The following is a 26,224-nucleotide window of genomic DNA, read 5'->3' as shown; positions in this document are numbered from 1 at the left end:
CTACTTCAAATTCATTGCGGTCAAAGGCAAGAACGTGCATTAATGTGTACACGTAATGTGTGACACATACATCTACAAAGCTAGTGGCCAAAGCACTTTTCTTACAAAGATAATACTTGAAGTGCAGGATAAAGCTCTTGCTGTCTGTTGACGTGCAATAAATATCAAAAGCTATGTACGAACACCTGTCTGTTCTACTCATTTCAAATGACTTGTGAAAACTGTTATATATAAAAAATATATATTCTTTGACAAATAGCAACTTTTTTTTTTTACAGTGACACAAATAGTTACTTTCCCTGGTAACGAGTTACTTTTATTATAGAGTAATTCAGTTACTAACTCAGTTACTTTTTGGAACAAGTAGTGAGTAACTATAACTAATTACTTTTTTAAAGTAACGTTCCCAACAGTGGACTTAAGTGGTTCAACCTTAATTTTGAGAAGCTACGGGAAGACTTTTTGTGTGCAAAGAAAACAAAAAATTATTATTATTCAATGATTTCTTCTCTTTCAGGTCATTCTACCCTGTACATGCACAACAGAACCATGAGACTCATACATGTGCATTCCTCTGCTTGTAAACAAAGCACAGCACATGTGTGAAGTGAAGTGAAGTGAAGTGACATAACATACGGCCAAGTATTATGACCCATACTCAGAATTTGTGCTCTGCTTTTAACCCATCCAAAGTGCACACACACAGCAGTGAACACACACACTGTGAACACACACCCAGAGCAGTGGGCAGCCATTTATCCTGCGGCACCCGGCGAGCAGTTGGGGGTTCAGTGCCTTGCTCAAGGGCACCTCAGTCGTGGTATTGAAGGTGGAGAGAGCACTGTACATGAGCACTGTAATGTGTCATAATGCTCTCATGAACGGCAGTGGAAACTGACCCGGAAGAGAAGAATTGTTGAATAAAGTCTTTATTTTTGTTTTCTTTGTGCACATAAAGTATTCATCAAAAAATATCTTAATTTGTGTTCTGAAGATGGACGAAGGTTTTACGGGTTTGGAACGACATGAGGGTGAGTAATTCTTGACTGGATAGCTCACTTTTGGGTGAGATATCCCTTTAAGACCAAGGCTTCACTCTCTCTCCTCTTCTCTGTGTGTTTAACCTTGTCCACCTCAGGGTTGGCCTTACCATGGAGCTTGCTGCTTTTGTCCTTGAAACGAAGAACACCCCAAAATTAGATGCAGAGCCTCCTCGTTCATAGAGCCACATGCATACATGCTTGCACAGCAGGACAGCATGGCCTTTCGTAAGTGTGTACAGGTCCTGCTCCGTTACAGCTTGGCCCCAGGATCCACGAGGACCCATCCAAGATTTCTTCACACAGTTCCCAGGCTCTGCAGTCAATCCCAGACAGATGGGTAAGGATCAAATGTACTTTTCTTGTCGTTTCACTTGTCTGTACATGGAATATGTAACTTCTCATTTAATTTAATGTACAAATAAAAATAACAGATATATTGTAGTGCCCAGCTGTGGAAGTCACACCTTTCTAAAGTGGGGTTGTCGCTAGTCTAACTTCACACAGACCCAGGTTTATTAACCTTTAGGTACAGAATACTGAATATAAAGAGTATTTTTAACAATAAATGATCTATGATACTACAGTATGTGGAGAATAAATTACAGTTATATGTCTGTTTCGCTTGAGTGAAAATGAAACACTTTGGGTTCCTTTTTTGGGATCATTCACACATTATACTTCATATCACACTCTGATAATACCCTTCTTGTTTGATTCAGCCATTCTCTGCTGAAAGATAGATGATGTATGAAACAAATTACTAACTGTAATTGCTCATAGTTACTAGTAGGTTTAGGTAGCAGGTGACATTTTTCTTATCCACAATAGAAAAGTTTTTCATGAAGAACAATTTTTGTTCATACAATTATACAACCAAACAAAAACATATATTTTGCAGTCAACATAATATAAAAAAAAATTGTTTGGAATAGCATGAGGGTGAGAAAATGATTTTTTTTCTGTATGTACTGCATTTCCTAAAACCTGAAAATAACAAGTGTGTAATTTTAAATCAGCTCATTATATCACTGGCTTTGGGAATGTTTAGCCCACAGCATCTCTTTGAAAGATCACTAGAACTCTAAATGCACTTATTATTTAATACATCACATAACCTTTGACCTTTGTATTCTTAGCTTTAATGCACTCAACATACAGGAGAAACATTTGCTTTCTTCAGCATTGTGTGGTGAATATCTACTAGTATTTTTCTTTTACAAGGCACTAAGAAAAGGTGAAAAAGCCCACTCTTGTCAACCCACCGGGTTTCCACAGGAATCAGAGGTGCTTTTCTTCTCCATCCGACCATACCAGGTTGTTTTGAACAGCCTGTAATCAGATGGTGTTTCTATCAATTCTGCGCAGATAAAATAAACTCATTCCCCATCTGCCTTGGCAATAGTAATCTGAGAAAGGATCTGTGCATTCCTTGACATATCAGACTGAATGGCTACAGATTGCTTTTGACTCAAGCTCAACAAGTCCATCTGTCAACAAGTGTCTTTTGCTCATACACTCTTAAAAATAGGCAAAATAGGCATGAGATGATGTGTATTTAATGACTTAAATATTCAGTTACGCATAGTGTCATGTATACTTGGACAGAACAAATAACGAAACCCATGACTCAATGACCGTTCACATAAATGCCATGAGAAGGACAAATGGCCTAGTCCGGGTCATTTTTCTTGTGTTGAGAGGATGGTAATTTACTTTCCATTTTCTACTTTATAGCAAGTCCACAAACATTCAAATTGTAGTCTTTTTCTAGGCTTTGCTATTTAACTGCACTATTTAAAGATTAAGAAAGGCCAGAAGATCATGTTTAATATCATGGTGTTCTTTGACAAATGTCTAATTAAAGTTTTTTTTTTTCATTTGGTCTGGAATCACAAAATCCAAAGGTGTCCGATGATTGTTTTATTGTCAATTAATTAATGCCCAGCTGAGCAATCATTAGGGTCCTGCCTTCCAAATGAATGATTAAGAGATTGTAAACTAATTAACATCCTTGTATAATCAAGAGTTAAATTAGTGCAGAACACTGCAGATTCTACCTCTTTAAAATGCGTACTAAACAAAATAATAAAATAACCCTTGTTCCTGCTCAGAAATTGCATTTCACTTTAACACTATTTGACACATCAAGCCAATCCATTGTTTATAATTCTATTTTTACTTTTTTTTTTGTCACTAAGAATGTCTCTACCAAGAACATCAGTGCAATGAAATGAGTTCAGTGTATTTATCTGTGTGTGTTCTCAGTTCCTCGGGCTCTAAAGTGCTGGTGCACTTTGTAAATCAGTCGGGGGTAAAGAGCAGCGTGTTTGTCACAGAGGGAGAGACTCTTCTAGACGTGGTTATCAAGAAGAATCTTGACATCAGTGGCTTTGGTAATGAGACAATTTTTTGTATTATTTAGGCTTCATTCAGTCCCATTTTTTTTTTATATGTGTGTGTGTTTGTGTTATGGCATTATATTATCCATAATGTTGTTCCTTCTACTTGTTTTCCATGTAATCTGTTCTAAACCATTTTGTTATGGCTTAGATGTGTCGACATGACCTGAAGTCAGCATGAAACAGAAATCATCTTTTTTTCACTGATGTGATGTATATCTCACTAAAACATCTTCTCAAGCCAGGATCAATTTGATGTTCCGATCCCCCTAGTAAAAACAAGTTATATTTCTTGTTATTATTGTTAAACTAACATAAAAAAATAGATAGATAGATAGATAGATAGATAGAGTAGATAAGGTTCATTTATATTAACTTATAAGTAGTTCTGTAAGATTATATCTTGCTCTTGTGTCATAATCTTTTTTCCAGCTCCCACACACACATAATGATTCAGACTTTGTAGCATTTGTCGAAGCTGTCAAAAGGAATGTGCTCTCCCTTGCTGACACATACAACTGAAAAAAACACTGAGAATACCTAACTGCTCCTATAAATGGTTTATTTTTTCTGTGATATTCCTACTCTTTACCTTAAAACACTAAATCATTTTGCTTAATATTTTTCTCTTTTTTTTCATCCCACAAATAATTTATTCTGTCAGTGCAAAAAATATTTAAATAAATTATATAGAAAAAAAATATATGTGTGTGTGTGTGTGTGTGTGTGTGTGTGTGTGTGTGTATATAGCCGCATTTCAATAAATTAGAATGTCGTGGAAAAGTTTTAATTTCAGTAATTCGACTCAAATTGTGAAACTTGTGTTTTAAATAAAGTAAGTGCACACTGACTGAAGTAGTTTAAGTATTTGGTTCTTTTAATTGTGATGATTTTGACTCACATTAAAAAAACACAAATTCACGGTCTCCACATATTAGAATACTTCATAAGACCAATAAAAAAAAAACATCTTTAGTAAATTGTTGGCCTTCTGGAAAGTATGTTCATTTACTGTACATGTACTCAATACTTGGTACTCCTTTTGCTTTAATTACTGACTCAATTCAGCGTGACATGGAGGTGATCAGTTTGTGGAAAACTGAAATCAGCATCTTCAAAAAGCTGGTCAGCAGAAGGAAGCATGAGGTGCTCCAAAATGTCTTGTTAAACAGGTGCAGTGACTTTGGTTTCCAAAAAACCCCGACAAATCATTGCACCCGACAATCATCACAGACTGTAGAAACTTAACACTGGACTTAAACAACTTGGGCTATGAGCTTCTCCACCTTTCCTCCAGATTCTAGGACCTTGGTTTTTTAAACGAAATACACAACTTGCGCTCATCTGAAAAGAGGACTTTGGACCACTGGGCCTCTGACGTTGTCCGTGGTTCAACAAATTCCTTGACAGGTCTGTGTGTGTTGGCTCTTGATGCGTTGACCCCAGCCTCAATCTATTCCTTGTGAAGTTCACTCAAATTCTTGAAACGATTTTGCTTGACAATCCTCATAAGGCTGCAGTTCTCTCGGTTGGTTGTTCATCTTTTTCTTCCAGTTTTTCCTTCCATTCAACTTTCTGTTAACATGCTTGGATACAGCACTCTGTGAACAGCCAGCCTCTTTGTCAATGAATGTTTGTGGCTTACCCTCCTTGTGAAGGGTGTCAGTGATTATCTTTTGGACCAGATCAGCAGTCTTCCCCATGATTGTGTTGCCTAGTGAACCAAACTGAGAGACCATTTTGAAGGCTCGGGAAACCTTTGCAGGTGTTTTGAGTTGATTAGCTGATTGACATTTCACCATATTCTAGTTTGTCACCATATTCTAATTTGTTGAGATTGGTGGGTTTTTGTTAAATGTGAGCCAAAATCATCACAATTAAAAGAACCAAAGACTTCAGTCTGTGTGCACCAAATGTATTTAATACACAAGTTTCACATTGAGTTGAACTACTGAAATGAATTTTTTCAGACATTCTCATTTATTGAGATGCACCTGTATATGAAAGGTATTATGTTCATCAATTGTATTTACCTATTTATTTCGATGATTTGAATTCTTGAATAAAAATGATTAAAAATGTTTTTGGCATTCTTAGCAAAAAGTAAAATAATAAAAATTTGGTACTGTTGTAATCCTGGAAGGTTTAGGAGTAGGGTTTGAGTAAGGGGAGAAAATATAGTTAATACGATATAAAGACCATCACATGTACGGTACGTCTATGGAATGTCCTCATAAAATATGGAAACTCAACATGTGTTGTTTGTGTCTTAGGAGCATGTGAGGGCACTCTGGCCTGTTCCACCTGTCACCTGATATTTGAGGAGAGTGTGTATGACAAACTGGAGCCAGTGGTGGATGAAGAGGTGGACATGCTGGATTTGGCTTATGGACTCACCAAGACGTAAGACACCTGGATCTAAAATATCATTGTAAAGTCAGTAGTGAGCAGTATCAAGTCTGTTAGTCTTCTGCATATTGATAGCACCTTATGACTCTTGCAAATGGGAAACTCCTAGACTGCTGGAAATTGAGTGAGAGAGATAGAAGCCCTGTTTCCAGGGTATTAATATGCAATTTCAGTATTCTATTAACAAATATTGTTAGCATGCATGCCGTTACAATTTCCACCTTGTAGACATGCATCTTGAAGGAGTATCCAATAAGCATCACATTCTGCATCACAATGTGCACAAATGCTGTTGAATGAATCACCCTGAGTATGCTGATTATGTTCAAACGTGAAAGCAAATGAAAAGGATAAGGGACAGCCGTGATTTTGGTACTAATGTTACTTTAATTGAAGAGTTTTAATCATGTATTATTCAAAGGTTGGGGTGGGGGGGTGGGGGGGGGTAAAATGTGTTTTTACTGGGAGGGATGTCTGTAATCACATGAGTGCATCTTAGACAATAAAGAAATGATTTTAAATTGTTGGTGAATTATGAAAAGAAAAAGAGTACTTTAAGACATCAACAATGTGCAAGTGAAATAGAACTGAGCTAGCACAAGTAAACTGAAGTGCATTGCTAGCAGGTTAATTATCTCAATCAAATGCATAATGTACATGATTCGTATCAGCTACATCCACTCTACATCCTCAACATAAAACATAAAAAAAAACTTTTATTTGCACAGACATTGACGCAAATACACAGGAAGACTTCAAGGAAGTTAGATGCCATTCAGAACATATATTTTGACATAATGTGCTAGAAGTTTTAATGGTTTGTAAAATAGAAAATAATAAAATACTAACTAAACAGTGCTTTAGTTAAACTATGCTATTATTATTTTTTGTTAATTTTGCTGCTGTTCTGTCATTGGCTCAGATCTCGTTTGGGGTGTCAGGTGACTGTGGAGCGCTGGATGGACGGAATGACAGTTCACGTCCCGCAAGAAATCAAAGATCAGCGAGGAAAGCAAGAGGCAGTGAGCAGCAAATGATACACAAGCAGTCACATGTACAATTTCCATGTTAATTTAACACTTAATACACAGTAAGAGAAAAGTTTTTCTTTACCAATGCTGTTTTTGTTTTGTTTTGCTTTGAAGCATATGAACATGGTACTTTGAAATTACACAAAACAATAAAAATGAATGTGATCCACTATATCATCCAACATTTTTTTTAACAGCCACAGAATAGGGTGAATATTTATTTCCTTAAAGGGGTCATTACATGAGAATTCAAATTTTCCTTGATCTTTTTCCACAGCTAGGCTTTTGACAGGCACAAAAAAGGGAACATATCAAATATATATATATAAGTATAATATAATATAAATTAGTCGAAGTATGGTGTTTGACAAAACAGAGCAAACAGAAAGAGAAAGCGCGATCTATGGCTATTATTGGCTCTCTACATAAAGCATACTGACAGAAAGAAAAATGTTGTCTTTAAGCCTAGGATGAAGTCATTATGTACATTTAAAATAATTTGGGACATATATAATGTGATTTTATGGGAAAATATTTGCGTGGCACTCTGTGGTTCGGCAGGATTTGTATTTGGTGTCGATATACAATATACAATGGTGTTTCATATACAATAACATTAGCCAATCATAACAGTGTCTGATTCCTGACAAGCCTTAAAGGACACGCACCTTAAAACAGGTCATTTTATACAGAGGGTCAGAATGAGGGTTGAAAATAATCTTTTTTTTTTTTTTTTTTTAGACATATTTATTTATTTGAAAAAACTTATTAAAAATAACTCATTAAAATTAGAAGTAAACCTTAAGGAACATATTAATATTATAAAAAATTTATGTCATGACCCCTTTAAATCTCCATTACAGAAGTGTTGTTTCTTTGTCGCCATCTCTGTTTGAAACCTGCAACTGCAGTTATTTGCAGAATTATCTTCTTTAAGTGGTTTATGCATCCACACAGGTCCTCAGCGAAGATGAATCTAATGTTTTGAGGTGTGTGTGTGTGTGTGTGTGGACATTCACTCTACTTTGGAATTACAGATACAACGTCTTGGAAGTATGTCATCTGATTAAGTAACATGTCTACCAGTTTTGTTCTGACCAACTAAAAAAAAAAAGTTTTACAATAAAGTGCACTACCAGTGGTGAATAAATCTAAAGATCGCAAAATTAGCTCAGATCATGTCAAACCATGACAATTATTATGGTTATACTTAATAATAATTAATACTTAATAATACTTAATAATCACTTAATTAATCTTTTTTTAACCTTCAAAATCAATTTAATATTCATTAGTACTCTTTGAAATACAAATCTTTTGTAAGTAGTTTAATACCACGTATCTGTAATCAAATGACTCGGATGAAAAGAGATCATAATGACTCAAAGACGAACCACACAAACCATTTAAATTCTAAAACAACATTATAAGCTTACCATTGTGAATCGGGCTACAGTAAGCAGATAGTTTTGAACACTTGTTGGTCATGTACTTGCTCAGTAATTGATTTTGGATCATTTTAACTAAAAAAAGTTACGTGGAGCAGCTTCTGGCTTGAAAGATCTATTAAAATTTTTATTACAATAATTGCACTTATAGGCACAAGACACCTTTGACACTGTGAATTAGACTTTAGATGATCCACCTCCAACTCATCTGCATGTTTGGAAGTTTAAAACCACATCCTTCTGGATCAATGTGAATGTGTGAGTCAAACTGGATACTTCAAACTTTGAGTTAATACTATTATTAGCCTATACAGCATAAGACCATTAGATCAATACTGCTTAAAGCTTCAGGCTAGTAAGTCAAAGAAAACCCAGGCGGTGAACTCAAGAATCACCTTATAACCTTTGCTTAACCTTGGCTGTTCTTGGGGGAACTACATGTCACAGAAAGTCTAAGAAAACAACCAGATTTACAACAGCTTTGCTTGAAGAAGGTTGTTTATTAATACAGTGTATGCGAGGACCATCAGTTTATTGTTATTCTTTAAACTTTCTGTTTAAAATTGGGTTCTTTTCTCCCATCACTACATTAAGAATATAGACTCTTTTTAAACTTAGCTTTTTGCAGTATATATATATATATATATATACACACAGTACAGACCAAAAGTTTAGACACACCTTCTCATTCAAAGAGTTTTCTTTATTTTCATGACTATGAAAATTGTAGATTCACACTGAAGGTGTGTCCAAACTTTTGGTCTGTATATATATATATATATACATAATTATGAAAATTATGAAAATTGGCTTCCTTTCAATTCATAAATTAGAATTTGAATGGATTTAATGCTGTTTTTGAAATTGGAGAAAATGTAATATTCTCTTAGAGGATCCACCAAATTATTTATTTTAGTGTGTGTGTGTGTGTATGTCTATATATATGTGAATTTTAATGGATTTAGATGACACCCCCCCCCCCCCAATTGGCCACACCTCATACAATGTATAACAGTACACTAAAGGGTAACTAAACCCCTGGTCTGAGCCTGACTCCACCCACTGGCAATATTTGAAAAATGCTGAAAAGTGGGCAGAGCACAGCGGAGATAGAGGGGACGAACCGAGGGCGGGCTGAGTGGGTGGTCCGTGAACCTGATACCATGAGACCCACAGTGACAGCTGCTTTCAGAGTCGCAAAAATGGAGAGTTACTGTAGTGACGCAAGTAGCTTTGCAACAGAGCGTTCATCTGAAGTAGAGGACTTTTCTCCCCCACCTTCACCTGAAGTGGAGGATGTCGAGGTGTCTGTGGCCAGAGCCATATCAATTCGAGCCGCTGGCTCAAACTGCGGTATTAACTCCAGCATCAGCACGGCGTCGCTTTTAAGCAATTGGTATTGGAGAGGCAACCCCGTGTAAAATGCAGTTTGCACACTCTAGCTCTAGGCGGGAACTCGCGGCCTTCCAGGCCAAGTGCATGCAACCACTGGCGCCTAATTTTCAAGTCTGCCGGAAAACTATGCAGTCCAGCAGTGCTGTCGCAATCAGCAACACTACACCTACATACCATCCTGACCACTGTACTAAATACAGATAAATCTACGCTGACTTGAAGCAAACCTAACTGAAATAGCATTTCTTTTTTAACAATGCAAATGAACCTTTCTTTTTTAATTCATTTCTGAAAGAGAAATTTCCATTTGTAATTATTGTTTAAGGTTCTAATAAACATCCACTGTAAACAGAATTTGCATGCTAAATATAAACAAAAATAGATTTAATTAACAGATAAAAGATAGCACACTCCCACACATGATGACATGTACTAAAAATGAAACACAAATTGGAAAACTAAATATTCGCTATAGTTGTCTGCAGCGAGGAACTTGTTCATGCAAACTGTCATCAGCAGCTGTCAGCATGCTAAACATTGGTTGTCTAAATCATGTTCAGATTGTAAGAGAACTTTATTATAACGTAATAATCTGTGATACAGATAGCACTGCATTAATAGTACTTTTCTTTCATTAGTTTTTTTCATTTATTTATCCAATCTACCTGTTTATCCATCCAATAAGACTGCAGCAAATTAGAGCCAATAAATACAAACACACACTATAAATGAAAAGATTACATGGAAAACATCATGTGCTTCTGCTTATTTTATATTTTCCTTAGACATTTTGCACAAGAAAAAGCAGTGATGGTTATAATGGATTACATGTAATCTGGATGATATACAATTTAGTACATGTAATTAGGTTATATTACATTTTAAAATGCTCATAATCATATTACAGTTATTTCTAAAAATTCTAGTGACATATCATTTACCTTTGAAAATGCACAATATAGAATGGCCACATAAATGTAAATTAATATGCAATCCATGCTTCTGATAATGAAAGCAACTCTCAGACAATTATACCATGTTAATATTTATATATAATAATTTTACAGTTATCTAATGTCACACTGACATAAAGGTAAACATAAAATCTTCAAAAAGTAAACATTTTATTTAAATTATTCATTTATAAAAATATGATTCAATTAATATCTTTCTTAATAAACTAAGAAGCTGTCTGCACTTTTTTCATTTAGTTTGTGAAACCCTGGAGTAATGTAAGATTTAATGTGTTTCATGATGTAGATAACAGAATGGAATATACTTTATTTATCTTTGCTTTTACTAACAAGAATCCCATTCAAATCTATAAACAAAAATCTATAAAGTTAGGTCAAAAGTAATTTTAAAGTAACCAAAAAGTAGTGTGAAAGAATTACTTAAAATGGATTACATTTCTGACTACAATTTTCATCATGTAACATACTTACAATCAGTAAAAGACTACAATTTGTAAGCAATCTACACAGCACTGAGCAAAAGTAGCTAAACTTACACATGTGCTGCTGCACGCGGTTGAACATGAGGTATAACAGGGTTTGCTTGTATCAAACGAGGTGATGGAGAACTTTGGAGACTCGTGCCCCCTCTCTTGGGGTATTTGACAAACTGACACCCCCTTAAATTGAGTGTCAACCACAGTCTGTCAAATACTCTAAGAGAAGAGTCTAGATCAGAGAGAGACCAGTAGATGCATGGATAGACCTAGAGAGATGAGGGGGGAAAAGGATATTAAAACACGTTTAGTTCAGGAAGATCGGTCCCTCTCACTCCTCCCTCTTCCTCCCGTTCGTCAGATGTACTCAAACAAGCTGAATGATAATTAATTCTTAATTTTTCAGACTAAAGAATATCAGGTAATTATTGGGTAAAATATGAAAAAAGATGGAAAAAATATCAAAATCCTATGAATGATCTCTTACAAGTTCTAATTTTAGATTATTTCATGGAGCTTTCGGTTCGCCCACCATGCAACTCTGTTTCTCTTCACTTCTCTTCCTATTTTAACAATAGTTTCTTGTATGATCCTTCTAGACTAGCTGAGAAGATGTTCATACCTTTTGCGTGGCTTGCTCCACCATTGGTGCGATCAACAGGGCTGCTCGGGGTGGCCCGTCCAAGGGGACGTGTGCTCTTCGGGGCATGTATGATCAGGCACTGATGAGTGTTTGTGTGAAGTGGACAGCATGTGTGTGATCACTAATAAGCTGCCAGCATAAGGAGGAAGTAAAAGGGGGAAGATAACACGCAGGCTTTAGGGCAGGAAATATCTGGAGGTTAAGAGACAACACTATGTGTTAAAGAAGTTGTGAAATGTTAAAGAAAAAAAAGCTCTGAGTTTGCAATAACAGCCACAAACTCTCCCGCTAAATTAATCCACAAACTGTAGCACTGTGTGCTGTATTGGGTTGGCCTTCCTTTAAAAAAAAAAAAAAAAAAATTTTTTTATATAGATAGATAGATAGATAGAAATTTTCGGATGGATTTGGGATTCAGTTATAGTTTAATGCACTTACTAACACAAGCACAGACCAGCAGTTCTCTCTTTGACATAAACATTTATATTTCCCTCCTCGGTAATATAAAATTTGTCCTCACTAATGAAAAAATAACTTTCCATTGATTAAGAAGCTTTGACTTTCATCATTCAGGTGACTTTTAAACAATTTGAGAACCCAGTGAAAAGTTTAATTTGAGGTTCGTAGTGCTGCCAGCAGCTTGGCTGTTTTTAGAGTCTAGTTTCAATGGGGAAATTCTTCAAGGACTGCTCTTGAGGTTGATTGGTGTTTTTGTGCTCAGCTGTCATGTGGTATTGTGTGAATTTTTGGTGAGGATGTTGGATGCTCTGAGGTCTGGTGTTGTGAGAGTTTTCACACTTTTTCTCTTCAGGCTTCAACACTGCTGACAACTGAGCACAGTTTCAACCATAGACCTTTCCATTAGACAGGTGGCCTGGTCAGGCATCAAGCTGATCGGTATAACTGGATCTTCAGGTTGGGTTGTAGTTTGACTGCCTTTGTACTTTATAAGCTGAATTTTAGATAAGTTACTAAATAATTCTAAATAATTTTTTTTAAGACAACCAGGCCTGTGTTGAAACCATTGGCATTTATTGGTACTGCATTCCACTTAGGCTTATGATGCTTTGGAAGAAATCCATTCTGATCAGTTCACACAATTAAATGATTCAGTTGCCTATAAAATAATTTTTACATTTCACCAGAAGTACTATTAATTAACAGTAAATAAATGTACATTTATGTTTACATTTAGTCATTTGGCAGATGCTTTTATCCAAAGTAACTTACAAATGAGGACAATGGAAGCAATCAAAATCCACAAAATAGAAATATGCAAATGCTTTAACAAGTCTCAGTTAGCTTAATGCAGTATACGTAGTAAGATATTTTATATTATAGATATATTAAAACAGGTAGAATTTAAAAAAAGAGCAAGCTGGTGTTAGAGGCCTTTTTTGCTTTTGTTAATTGTATAATAAAAAGAAAACCGATTGAATACAAAAAAATTTGAAAAGCTATTGTTTTTAAAACAAAGAAAACAAGCAGTAAATTAAGTCTAAAAGGGACACGTTTTTTTTAAATACTATAATTAGAATAGAGAGTGCTAGAGTTAGAGGGTCAAAAAAAGATGGAAGAGATGTGTTTTTAGTCTATTCTTGAAAATTGAGTTGGATTGAGTTAGGCAGGTCATTCCACCAGGAGGGAACATTTAATTTAAAAATCTTTGAAAGTGATTTTGTGCCTCTCTAGGATGGCACAATAAAGTGATATTCACTTGCAGAACGCAAGCTTCTGGAGGGCACATATTCTTAAAGAAAGGGCCTGGTCTTCTTGATGCTGAATCAAACAAATCTGCAGGACTGGGCAGTTTTAGCAATGTGGTCTGAGAAATTCAGCTGATCATCAATCATAACTCCAATGTTTCAGGCTGTTTTTTTAAGGAGTTATGGTTGATGAGCCTGATCAGATTGAGAAATCGTTATGAAGCAATGGGTTTGCTGGAACCACAAGCAATTCTGTCTTGGCAAGGGTGAGTTGAAGGTGATGGTCCATCTTCCAGCAAAAAATGTCTGTTAGACAAGCTGAGATGCAAGCAGCTACTGTCGGATCATCTTGATGGAATGAGAGGTAGAGTTTAATGTCATCAACATAGCAGTGGTATGAAAAGCCCTGCTTCTTAATGACAGAACCTAGTGATACCATGTAGACAGAGAAGAGAAGTGGTCCAAAAAGTGAACCTTGAGGCACCCCAGTAGTTAGATGTTGTGACTTGGGAACCTCACCTCTCCAAGATACCTTGAAGGACCTATCTGAGAGGTAAGACTCAAACCACTGGAGTGCGGTTCCTGAGATGCCCTTTGCCAATAGGGTTGACAGGAGGATTCTGGTGGTTAACCATGTCAAAAGCAAAGGTAAAATCCAGCAAGATAAGTATTGAAGATTTGGAATACACTCTTGCTAGTATTAGGACTTCAACAACTGAGAGCAAGGCAGTCTTAGTTGAATGTCCCTTTCTGAAACCAGACTGGTTGCTGTCTAGAAGGTTCTGTGTGAGAAAGGCAGAGACTAGGTTGAACCCAGGTCGTTCAAGTGTTTTTGCAATGAAATGTTTACAATGAAAGGAAGAAGGGAAACCAGACTGTAGTTCTCTAAAAGAGATTGATTAAGGGTGGGTTTCTTGAGTAGTGGGGTTATACGAGCCTGTCTAAATGCTGAGGGAAATAAATACTCTATTTTTATAGTACAAACACATTTACATTGTTAATAGCGGTGGCTTGTTTGTGATACATGCAAGGATATGAAACAGCTAATTTAGTAGAGTTTTGATGAGTCTTTTGCCCCATTAAGAATGATTGAATCATTAGAGAGGTGAAGGGATGGTCAAGTTAATGCGAACAGGTCGCCGGCTGTGTGCTATTTCAGCCTAATCAAGCTTAAGTGTTTGGCTGTCCTGGGCATTTACACCCGCTGTGCCTTCCTGTCACTTACTTTCATTTTAGCACACTGCAATGTGCTTTTATGAAAATTTAATTGTTCAGTGTACATGCATTGAAGAGAAGCACAGACTTGCACATTCCCATTACTTTGGTTGGTTAAAAATCTAAACAAAGTTCAAGATAGTGCTAAATAGCTTTTTGTCTCATCAAAAGTAAAAAGAAGTGACAATGTTTACCACTGTGAGCCATGAGCTATCAGTGTTGTGTCTAAGAACTGAAATTAACACCCACCAACTTTCCGAATGCAGCAGAAAAACAACCGTTGCTAGTAACTCTGTCAACTTACTAGTCAATTTGCAGCATTATGGTTATGTCCTATCAAGGTGACAATACATGGGGAAACTTATTGAGCAATGTTGCAGGGCAATATTGTTGTCAGTGTGCAACCAGGTGAGAGACAGAGTGAAAGACCAATTTAAAGTATCCAATTCTCAATGAGAAAGTGCCCAAGAAGCACGGCTCAAAAAAGTGTTAAAAAAAATGTCATGGCTATATATATATATATATATATATATATTATTATTATTTTTTTTTTCCTTTTTTTTTTTTTTTAGCTCTATTTGGATTTTACGGTGGAATAAATGTTGTTTTAAAAGCGAAGCCAAATTGCCTGTTAAGTAAAAACAGGTCATGAGTCCTTCATGCGTCCTTGATAAAGACAATTAATTTGAGGTTGCTCCAGTTATACAGTATGTGTATACTGCAAGTTACTTTAAGTGTATGCTAAATTACTAGTATGCTCTAGATATTCAGTTGCACAAAAGCTTTAAAGTAGGTTTGCAGATTCACATGAATTATGGACAAAAAATTCCGCACATTTTGTCTATGATTAAAGCAAATGTTTTGTATTCCTCAATGTTTTCCTCATGTTACATGAGTCACGGCCCAGCATGCAGCATCAGTGGTCCATCGTCTGGCTTGTGAGTCTGTCTCACGAGACGATGCAGGCTTTGGAACAAAAGCTCTCATATTTCCATTGCCAGACTCATGCTGCCTTAAATGTCAAAAGCAGTTCCGGGAACAGTGAAGCCTTTAATTTCATTTAACAGATTTCATGGGTCTCAGGGATTGACGAAACTCTTTTAGTTTGCATTTGCATAATTCCAATTATATTTGTTACAAGTGACTTACCATATAAAGATAATGACATAGAGACATGCTGAAACTTTCCTCAATTTCTCATGCTGTTGCTGTAGAGCAGTGGTCACCTTTCAATGATCTTTATCACTGTTCCAGTAGATAAAAAAAATAACAATAAAATAAAGTACAAAAATGCATTATTTTTGTACTTATTTTTCTGTTATTTTCGGGAACTACTGGCATGGCCGTAGCCAGGCTTTTAAAATTTGTGAAGTCCAGGGGATTTCTAGAATAACCCCCTTATAACAGAATTGTGCTATAATAACCCCTATGAATGCAACTAATTATATACACTATTATGCTATTAACACTTTAAAGGAGCCGTATGTAGGATTGTGGCCAAAACTGGTACTGCAATCACTATAAAAAATACTGTAGAGTGGTGTATCCCCTCCCCCTACCCCCTTACTTGAGGTTGCCAGATAAGCTGCAGGATTCAACAGAAACGTAGGCTGCTTCAATGAGCGTCCAATGGCAAGTAACGAACAGACGTACACAGTAAGTTTTTTTTTCTGTTAAGTATGTTTATGCTTCATGAGAGATATTTTGATAAGTAATTATGCATTTAAAAAATGTATAAACAACAAAATTAAAAATTCCTTAAGGGAAGTCGTGGCCTAATGGTTAGAGAGTCGGACTTGCAATTGAAAGGTTGTGAGTTCGAGTCTCGGGCTGGCAGGAATTGCAGGTGGGGGGAGTGCATGTACAGTTCTCTCTCCACCTTCAATACCACGACTTAGGTGCCCTTGAGCAAGACACTGAACCCCGAACTGCTCCCTGGGCACCGCAGCATAAATGGCTGCCCACTGCTCTGGCTGTGTGTTCACAGTGTGTGTGTGTGTGTGTGTGTGTGTGTGTTCACTGCTCTGTGTGTGTGCACTTCGGATGGGTTAAATGCAGAGCACGAATTCTGAGTATGGGTCACCATACTTGGCTGAATGTCATTTCTCTTTCACTATTTTTCAATAAGAAATAAAAAAATCGATTTACAAGTACTAAAGTTTTTGTCATGAGTAGTCTAACAAATAACCAAAACATTTGCCACAGCAATTATAACGCGGGACAAATTCAATATCACCAATGGCTATCACAGGGTTGTTTTCAGTTCCATCAGAAAATATTGTTAGAGTAACTAAATTACATTAGCAATGGTCATACAGGTCAACTTGCAGCATGTGTAACTTAGTCCATGATATATGTAAAGAACAAATGACGAATCATTTTTACTGGGGTAACATTAGGCTACTGTCTCAATTACGTTTCAAATTGCCATAATGGGCGTGCTAATGTTGTTTTCCTCAGCGTCTCAGCATAATGACAGAGAAACGGGCTCCTATAACGCATTGCTAATGTTAGCATACGTCCATGTGAGCTAACGTTATGTTACTTTGCACAAACATGCATAACTTTGTTCGACTGTCATGAATATATGAAATGTCCATTGACATCAAGTACAAGTTAGCCAAGCATAGATTAATCTTACCTGTCCAGGAGAAAATTAGCAACGTTGGCGTCTGTGTTCAAATTCTTCTCCGTTTTCAGCCGTCTCCATCTTTCAAAAGTATCTCCAATACAAATTCTGGTTTTATTTCGGACTTTGTCACGACGAATTTCTGAATTATAACGAGGTCTTTTTGATTTAGAAACATTAGACATTTTTATCCGACTGGAGTTAGGGTAGGTTACAGCAAAGCTGGCAACACTGATCCCGAAACACTACCGACTTTTCGTAATTGGTAGATAGGTGGAGGGAGGCGCGCCAGGCCAAAACACAAAATGACAACATCAACATCAGTTGAGGGCTGCAAGTCCACTTTTTAAATGACAATATCCTGGCCGGACTACTGTTGTCAGTGATATAAGTATTTGAAATGAACATGATTTCTTAATGTCTAGTGACACATCAGGGTCATTTTATGATTAATTGAAATAGATTTCTTACATACAGCTCCTTTAAAATAGACAGAAATGTAGATGTTTGTGACTGAAAGATGTTTTCTCTGTTTTGGACGGATGATCATTTTTAAATCATACCCTGTTTATTGCATCAAAATTGGTTAATACTTTACTATATTTATGGGGTGGGTAATTTTATCAGTTGTTTATTATTCATGCAACCATACATGGCATATTTCATTTCATTCTGTTACCTACTAGTTCTACAGATCTCTGCAATAGAGTTAAATGTTACTGTTTCTGACATCAATGATAAAGTTTCTTACCGATAATTTCAAGTTTTTTTTTTTTTTTTTTTTTTTCCTTAAAGAATGTTTAAGAATCCTTTCAACAATAACCTGTCCTTGGACTTTTTTGATCACTGCCGGTTTAAGTGCCGGCAAGAAATGTTGCCAGATATTGCTATTAAAATAAACAAAAACCTTTAAATAAATAAAATAAATGGAAATTATTTCAAATATTTAGCTAATTATATAAGATAAAGATATCACTGACCCCTAAACAGCAACTTCCTTCTTTATTAGCTTTCTAAAGTGTCATATTAAGTGGACAAGACAAGTGAAAAAAACGCTTGCATTAGCTGGATCTGTATATAGCTGGATCACAAGCCTCGTTCACTCCTCCAGCATCTCGCAGTGATCATTTTCATACCACTGGATGGTAAACATTCAGAATTAAACTGAATTTCACATGCAGACATTCAGAGACATGAGAATTTTAACAGCAAATTATTCATTCAGAGAACAATTTTTATTTTTGAACATGAAAAATTTACCAAGGCCCGGACCTTGGTGACCTCATAGCTGGCTACGGGCCTGGACATTAGGACAATGATAAAGAAAAATAAATCGCAAAGCAAGTTAACAGAGGTAAGAGACACAATGCTCAAAATATAGGATGAAAATGTGGGGTTAGCCTTTAATAATGTTTCACTGAAAGGAATTGTCTTGAGAAAAGTTTTGATGGCAATAATGGTATTTTCTTCTCTTATCTCCGTATAAATCACAGCTCTGCTGAGAGCAAGAGCTATATCGCGGCTGGTTCATAAGTGCCACCTGCTGTCAGAGTGAATTTGCATCTCATTCAGACCTGCTGTTTTTGTTTCATGCAAATGTTTTATGTAGCCAGAATTAAAAAAAAAAGGCTGAAGTCTGACAGGTCTGTTTTTGCTTTAAATCCTGAATGTATACAGTAAAATTTAAATTAAAAACATCTGCTCAGGCAACGTGTGTAGCATCTTTGTTTGGATCGTGATTAAGATGCAGTGGTTGCCTCTAATTACAAATGCCACAGATATTTTTGTTTAAGGTCAGTTTGCTTGTTATAAAGCAAATAACCAATGAATAAGTTTGCTTAAAAAACAAACAAACAAAAAAACACCACACACTCACAAAAAACAAAAAAACAAAAATAGCAACCAGTATCAGAATCAATGAATTTCTTAATTAAAAACGTAACATTTTAATTCAAAGAGAAGAAGAGCATAATGAGAGTGCAAAGGATGGTAATTATGATAATGCAGTTCTGGAAAGGGAAAGAGTGTGTAGTGCATGTTATTGAAAGCACGCATGCTATTGAGATTGACAGTTATGTTAATGTGCAGTTACATTCATATTGTAAGATTTACAGCACAAAAAAACAGATGCCAAAAAACAGCAGATGGAGAAACGACTGTACAGACATGTATCTGGCATGACTCATACCCTCCAATTTTATATCTATGAAACCGGATCAGAATCTGTATGAAATTGGACATGATTTACATTTTTTCATCTTTTTTGAATTGACTCAGTAAAGCTTTCAGTGATCATGATTCACAACTATGACCGTTCAGCAGCAACCTCCACCCTCCACACTGCGGCTGAGAGCGTGTCACAACAGCAGTGTTTCAGGCCTGATTCTCACACGGTGTGTTTGAAAGAAAGAGAGTGAGAGAGAGAGCGAAAGAGAGAAATTTCAGTTACACCTTCTAAAGAAAAAGACACTTCCTTCGAAGAGACACCTCTTCTCTGTTTTTTCTGCTTGTCATGCACTTATCTCCTGTAGCCAAAATAGCACACACAAACAAAATAAATGAAAGAGAGAGAGAGAGAGAGAAAGGGAGTTGTTTTAAGGTATAGCTTTATTTAATCAGAAGCTTGGTTCAGAGAGATCTGGGTCTTGCTTGTGCTGGTTTTATTTCTGGTTTAAATTAGATCTTGACTGCAGCTTTTCAGTGTGACTATATGGAGATATAGATCAGCAAAGCATACAACCACACTAGTCATGATGACTCACATTCACTCGTATCACACTCTCACACGCATACATAGATGCTTTTATCTGCTTTTATCAAAGCATCAAATGTAAAATAAAAATCTTTTTGGTTAGTTTATTTTAATGTCTCATAATAATAATCTGTTTGCTTATTACAGTGTCTGGTTATATTTCTGCATGAATGCTTAATGTCTTTAAGAGTGTGTGTGTGCATGGTTGGGTATGTATTTAAATGGTATTTACACACTGTTCACTAGAGTAGAAGTTCTTCTTGCTTGTTAATCTTTGATTATAAATATACAGTTAACAAAAGTATATGGTTCTCTTTAATCATTGTATGGTTGTGTGCATATGTTTGTGTATGAGTGTGTGTGTGTGTGGCCATGTGTGAGTGAGCTTTCCATATCTTTGTTAGTAATCAGATGTGTTTGCAATCATAATTTCAACACTCCACCAGCTAATGTTGTGGCCTATGTCTTAAAGGGGAAGTTCTAATATTCAGTTTGTCTTAAAGGAGAAGTTGGGTTTGTTACTTCATGATGAGTCTTAAGCAAGTGTTTTCATCAGCCTCTCCTGCACGACTTTCTTAGTGCAAAGCTGCACTTTTTAATATGGCAGAATAAGTGAATGAATAAGTTCGACCGTGCATGAGTTCTGATGATTTTTAATCTCTTGATGCTCTAACTTTAGCTCTGGGAATTCTTCTAGCTGTGTACCAGGCCCTTGTACTCTTACAAAGACTTCATTCTTTGACACCTACACAAACACACACTGAGAACAGAACAGAGAAAAAGAGTATTACACAGTGTTCTTTAAACTCTTAATTGGAATGAAAAAGTGATTGGCTCACAAGGGTTTTCCCCTATAACTCCAACTTTCGATCTGCATATAAACTCCTGTGTTCTGATGTTTTTTTCAAAGTCTGTTTTTGATGTTTGATGTTTATTTTTATTTCACTTATTGACTTATTTAATAATTATTAACTTATTGTACATGTAAAAACACTTGTTTTAAGACCAAATAAAGAGAAAAGGTCAAACCTCACTGCAGCTGCTGATTGGTGTATTTGTTTAATGCAATGAAGTGTGTACATTAAGAATGCCATTTAAAAGTAACACTCTGGGCCACTCTAATGCAATGATAAATGATATGGTAATGTTGGTTTGATTGCTTCTGTTGTCCTCATTTGTAAGTCATTTTGGTGAAAAGTGTCTGCTAAATGACTAAATGTAAATGTAAACATCTTTATAAATGATGTTTCCGAATTCATAGAAGGCAAATAAATAATATCTAAGAAAATGCATAACCAATTAAATAAAGATAGACAATTATATATATATATATATTGTCTCTGTCTGTGTCCAAGTGCTGATAGTTTGTGAGGGAAGAAGTGACAAGATGGAGGCTATGTGATAAAACCTCTCGTGTGACCTCAGACCACAGCTCTGTTGCACTGGTGGGCAGTGCTTCCTCTGCAGGTCTTATGACCCATGAATTAAAACTTTCTAAAGCTTTTTTTTCTTTGTTAGTTGCTGCTTGATATATTACAGTTCAAAAGCTGGCTAATTTGTCGTCTGTTTATTGGTATTTTTCACAGTTGGTTAATGAACCTGTGAAACTTTGCTTGAGATGTGGCCATTAGTTCTGCAATGAACGTTTGGAACAAAGCTGGACTGTTAAGTGGTCACCATGAGCAGTTTCAAAGCAGCATTCAAAATACGGAATTGCTGATAGCAAAGCTGAACTTAATTTTCATAGTTTCTGTAGTGACATTAACATCCAGTGGGGGGCCTTGGAACTTCAGTGAATGTAGAACACTAAACCTCCATGTCCATATTTAGAGAGAGACTGAGTCGGAAAGAATGTGTGTGATGGAAACGAGACAGAAAGCCTTGCCAAGGAAAATTAAAGGGAAAAGAAAACGTTGCTGGGGAATGGGAGATGGATTGTGTGGGTAAAGTAACTCACATCAAGATCCAGACAACTTCTGATCAGGGTGATAAAATCAAACCCCTTTATGATTGAAAAAACAAAAACAAATCATAGTCTCAAAGACAATCCGATATCCTTTAATCCTTTCCTTTGTAGAAACTGATGTTTGCTTTCTGTGAATGAGAAGATTTAGAGAAGCTTTGCCGAGGATGATTGAGGGAGATGGATAAAAATGAGTCCACATCAGAAGGTCTCAAACAGCACTGACGTTCATTCTACCAGAAGTGAAGCGGTTGTGTGTGTGTGTGTGTGTGTGTGTTTTTGTGTGTAAGTTCACATGAGGTGTTCTTGATTAGACCTCAAACTGAGGGTATGTGAGCTGTACGTCATACTTTCTTAAACGTGTTATGCATTTAGTGATAATGCATGCTTTTAGCTCATATTTAATATTGTTACTGGTGGTAAGTGGTATCTAAATACAAAAGCCTCTACCTAACTAAATACAGCCTCTTGTTCTGGTTCCTGGAGGTAATTGCTGCATATTTCAGTGTAACATTTGACTTAAAGGCTACACAGCAATTTAAGAACAGAATGGCCTGTATTCAGCAAAGATTACACTGTAAAAGGGTTTCTGTAAATTTTAGTAACTTATTGGCAGCCGGATGGATTTAAAGTATAATGATGGCATTATTGTATTTCATTTACAGTATTATTACTGTATTTTTATTTACAGTATCAGTATTGTAGAGTTTATTTTCACATAGTTAAAAAAAAAATACCTTTAAAAAAAACAATCAAATTGTGGTACAGCACCATAATCCATGATTTTTACCACCCCAACCCCATAAAAACAAATCACAATAACTCTTGAGCATTAATTCTGGTAATATTATTTTAAATTGTTGAACATTTTATTTTTAAAAGTACAAATGTCAAATCCTGATCTCTAGGATGAACTATCTGGAAAAAAGGTCATCACCACAATCCCCTGGGGGCTTCGTATCATGGCAAAACATATACATACTGAAAAGCAAAAATAAGTAAATACACTAACAGTCAAAAGTTTTTGAACAGTATGATTTTTGATGTTTTTAAATAATTCTCATCTTTTTTTTTTGCCAAAAAACAGCAAATGCATTAATACTGTGAAATATTTTTACTATTTAAAATAACACCTTATTATTTGAATATATTTCACCAACATAACTGCAGTCTTCAGTGTCACATAATCCTTCAGAAATCATTCTAATATGCTAATAAACAATTATTATTATTATTATGTTCAATATTTAAAACAGCTGAGTACCTTTTTTCAGGATTCTTTGAGGAATAGAAAGTTGTTTTCAACATAATAATAATAATAATAATAGTTTTTTGAGCAGCGAATCAGAATATCAGAATTATATCTAAAGGATCATGTGACACTGAAGACTGGAGTAATGATGTTACAAGCTTTGGAATAAATAAAATTTTAAAATATACTCAAATAGAATTGTATTGTTTTGGCTGTTCCTTTTGTCAAATAAATGAAGACTAGCAGAAAAGGCTTCTTTAAAAAAAAAAAATATATATATATATATATATATATAAAACATTTGACTTGTAGTGTAAATAAAATTAAAAAATACAGTAAAACAATAAGTTTGTATTGTTGTGTTAAATTTCAGTAATTTTGACAGTCAAAGTTGATAACCTTTCTGAAGAGAAACAGCAGGATGCGATTCAAGTTTATGCTTTTTTTCCCCACCCTCTTTCCAGATTTCCAGTTGATCTGTGACTTTCAGTGCATTTGGTGCAATATATATATATATATTCAGACAGTTAACATTTGTAGGCTGTATGCACTTTGATGTTAATAAAAACATATCTGAATACATCTACAAGGGACGGTACATAATTAGTTGATAATCCATCACATTCAAATTATTAAACATCCATTGTTTTTTACAATGTATTCTCATTCATTTACATTTACATTTATTCATTTAGCAGACGCTTTTATCCAAAGCGACTTACAAATGAGGACAGTGGAAGCTATCAAAAACAACAAAAAGAGCAATGATACATAAGTGCTATAACAAGTCACAGTTAGCTTACACGTAGCATATATATATGTATATATATATATATATATATATATATATATATATATATACACACAATTGCATAATAAATGAAAAGAAAGTAGAATACAAAAATATTAGAAAGGTAGTTAGATTTTTTTTAAGAATAGAATTAGAATAGTGATTGCTATAGTTAGAGGGTCAAATAAAGGTGGAAGAGATGTGTTTTAAGCAGATTCTTGAAGATGGCTAAGGACTCAGCTGCTCGGATTGCGTTGGGGAGGTCATTCCACCAGGAGGGAACATTTAATTTAAAAGTCCGTAAAAGTTACTTTGTGCTTCTTTGGGATGCCACAATCAAGCGACGTTCACTTGCAGAACGCAAGCTTCTAGAGGGCACATAATCTGAAGTAATAAATTTAGGTAAATGGGTGCAGAGCCAGTGGTAGTTTTGTAGGCAAACATCAATGCCTTGAATTTTATGTGAGCAGCAATTGGTAGCCAGTGCAAATTGATAAACAGAGGTGTGACGTGTCTTTTAGGCTTATTAAAAATTAAACTTGCTGCCGCATTCTGGATTAATTGTAGAGGTTTTGTCTTGGCAAGGTTGAGTTGAAGGTGATGGTCCATCATCCAGCAAGAAATGTCTGTTAGACAAGCTGAGATGCGAGTAGCTAACATTGGATCATCAGGATGGAATGAGAGGTAGAGTTGAGTGTCATCAGCATAGCAGTGGAATGAAAAGCCATGTTTCTGAATGACAGAACCTAATGATGCCATGCAGACAGAGAAGAGAAGTGTCCCAAGAACTGAGAACATTATCCTTTTGTGTATTTATACCTGGTCGGTCTGAGTCTTTGTCACGGAGTCCTTGTTGTATGATTGATACTTCCCAGAGTCTGCTCTTCTCATGTGTTCTTGTTTTGTTTCTATGTGTTTGGATTTTCTGGTTTTGACCCTGCCTGGACTGTTTACCCCTTTGGATTTGCCCTTGAAATAAATCTCACACCTGCAATTGGATCTCTCCTGTGTTTCTTGTATCACCGTACGTGACAGAAGGACTCCGTCCTGCCTAGATCCAGCGGTGTGGGATTTCGAATCTGTTCCCCAGCCACCATGGAGGAACGGAGGGGGAGATTCCGAAACTTAACCACGTTTCGTCAAAGGGGGAGTGAGGTGGGTGGCCTGGCACAATTGTTTTGGACCATGGCAGTCGGATTAGGGTATAATGACGCAGCACTGATAGACTTATTTAATGATTGCCTGGATGACCCTTTGCCTCAATGGGAGATGAAGGGGTTGGAGATCCTAGACTTTTGGGGGTTTACCCATTACCTGCGCCATCTTGCTCAGTGGGATGCAGCAACCACACCTGAGTCTTCAGACAAGATGGCCACCAGCCCAGCGCCACAGCACAAAATGGCCGCCAGCCCAGAGCCACAGCACAAGATGGCCGCCAGCTCAGAGCCACAGCACAAGATGGCCAGCAGCTTAGAGCCACAGCACAAGATGGCCACCAGCCCAGCGCCACAGCACAAGATGGCCGACTCAACGCCTGAGTCTTCAGACAAGGTGCCACCGACTCGCCATCATAGAGGGCGGAGGAGGAGGAGACAGGCGTCTACCGTTCCTCAAGGTCCGGAGAACGTTCCCGAGCGGGCCGCTGCCGTCCAGGAGGACGTTCCCGAGCAGGCCGTCGCCGTTCCCGAGGTGGTGCCCGATGCCGTTCAGGAGGCCGAGGCGGTGCCCGATGCTGTTCCGGAGACCGAGGCGGTGACCGAGGCTGTTCCAGAGGCCGAGGTGGTGGCCGATGCCGAGGCGGTGCCCGATGCCGTTCTGGAGGCCGAGGCGGTGTCCGAGGCTGTTCCCGATGCGGTGCCCGAGACCGCTCCCGAGGCCGTTACCGAGGCAGTGCCCGAGGCCGTTCCAGAGGCGGTGCCCGAAGCCGAGGCGTCTCACGTCTCCACAGGCAGTCCAAAGTCAAGTCAGGTGCCCATTGACTTTCCAGAGTTGAGTCAGTTCCCGGTTGACCCTCCAGAGTCGAGTCAGGTGTTCATGGACCCTCCTGAGTCAGGGTTAGTCACCATCGACCATCTAGAGTCAGGGCTAGTTCCTGTTGA

General features: G+C 36.7%; 1 protein-coding gene across 1 annotated transcript; it reads left to right on the top strand.

Moving 5' to 3' along the window:
* Positions 1–1,190: 1,190 nt before the first annotated feature.
* Positions 1,191–7,054, top strand: fdx1b (ferredoxin 1b). The gene is made up of 4 exons (XM_059549245.1): positions 1,191–1,380; positions 3,309–3,436; positions 5,716–5,845; positions 6,774–7,054. Exons 1-4 carry the CDS (start codon positions 1,238–1,240, stop codon positions 6,886–6,888), a joined length of 516 nt encoding a protein of 171 aa, XP_059405228.1. The 5' UTR covers positions 1,191–1,237; the 3' UTR covers positions 6,889–7,054.
* Positions 7,055–26,224: the final 19,170 nt, after the last annotated feature.

Source organism: Carassius carassius, chromosome 5 (assembly GCF_963082965.1).
Source record: "Carassius carassius chromosome 5, fCarCar2.1, whole genome shotgun sequence".
Taxonomy (NCBI): Eukaryota; Metazoa; Chordata; class Actinopteri; order Cypriniformes; family Cyprinidae; genus Carassius; species Carassius carassius.
The sequence above is the reverse complement of the archived record's forward strand: the minus strand, read 5'-3'. Positions and strand labels throughout refer to the sequence as shown.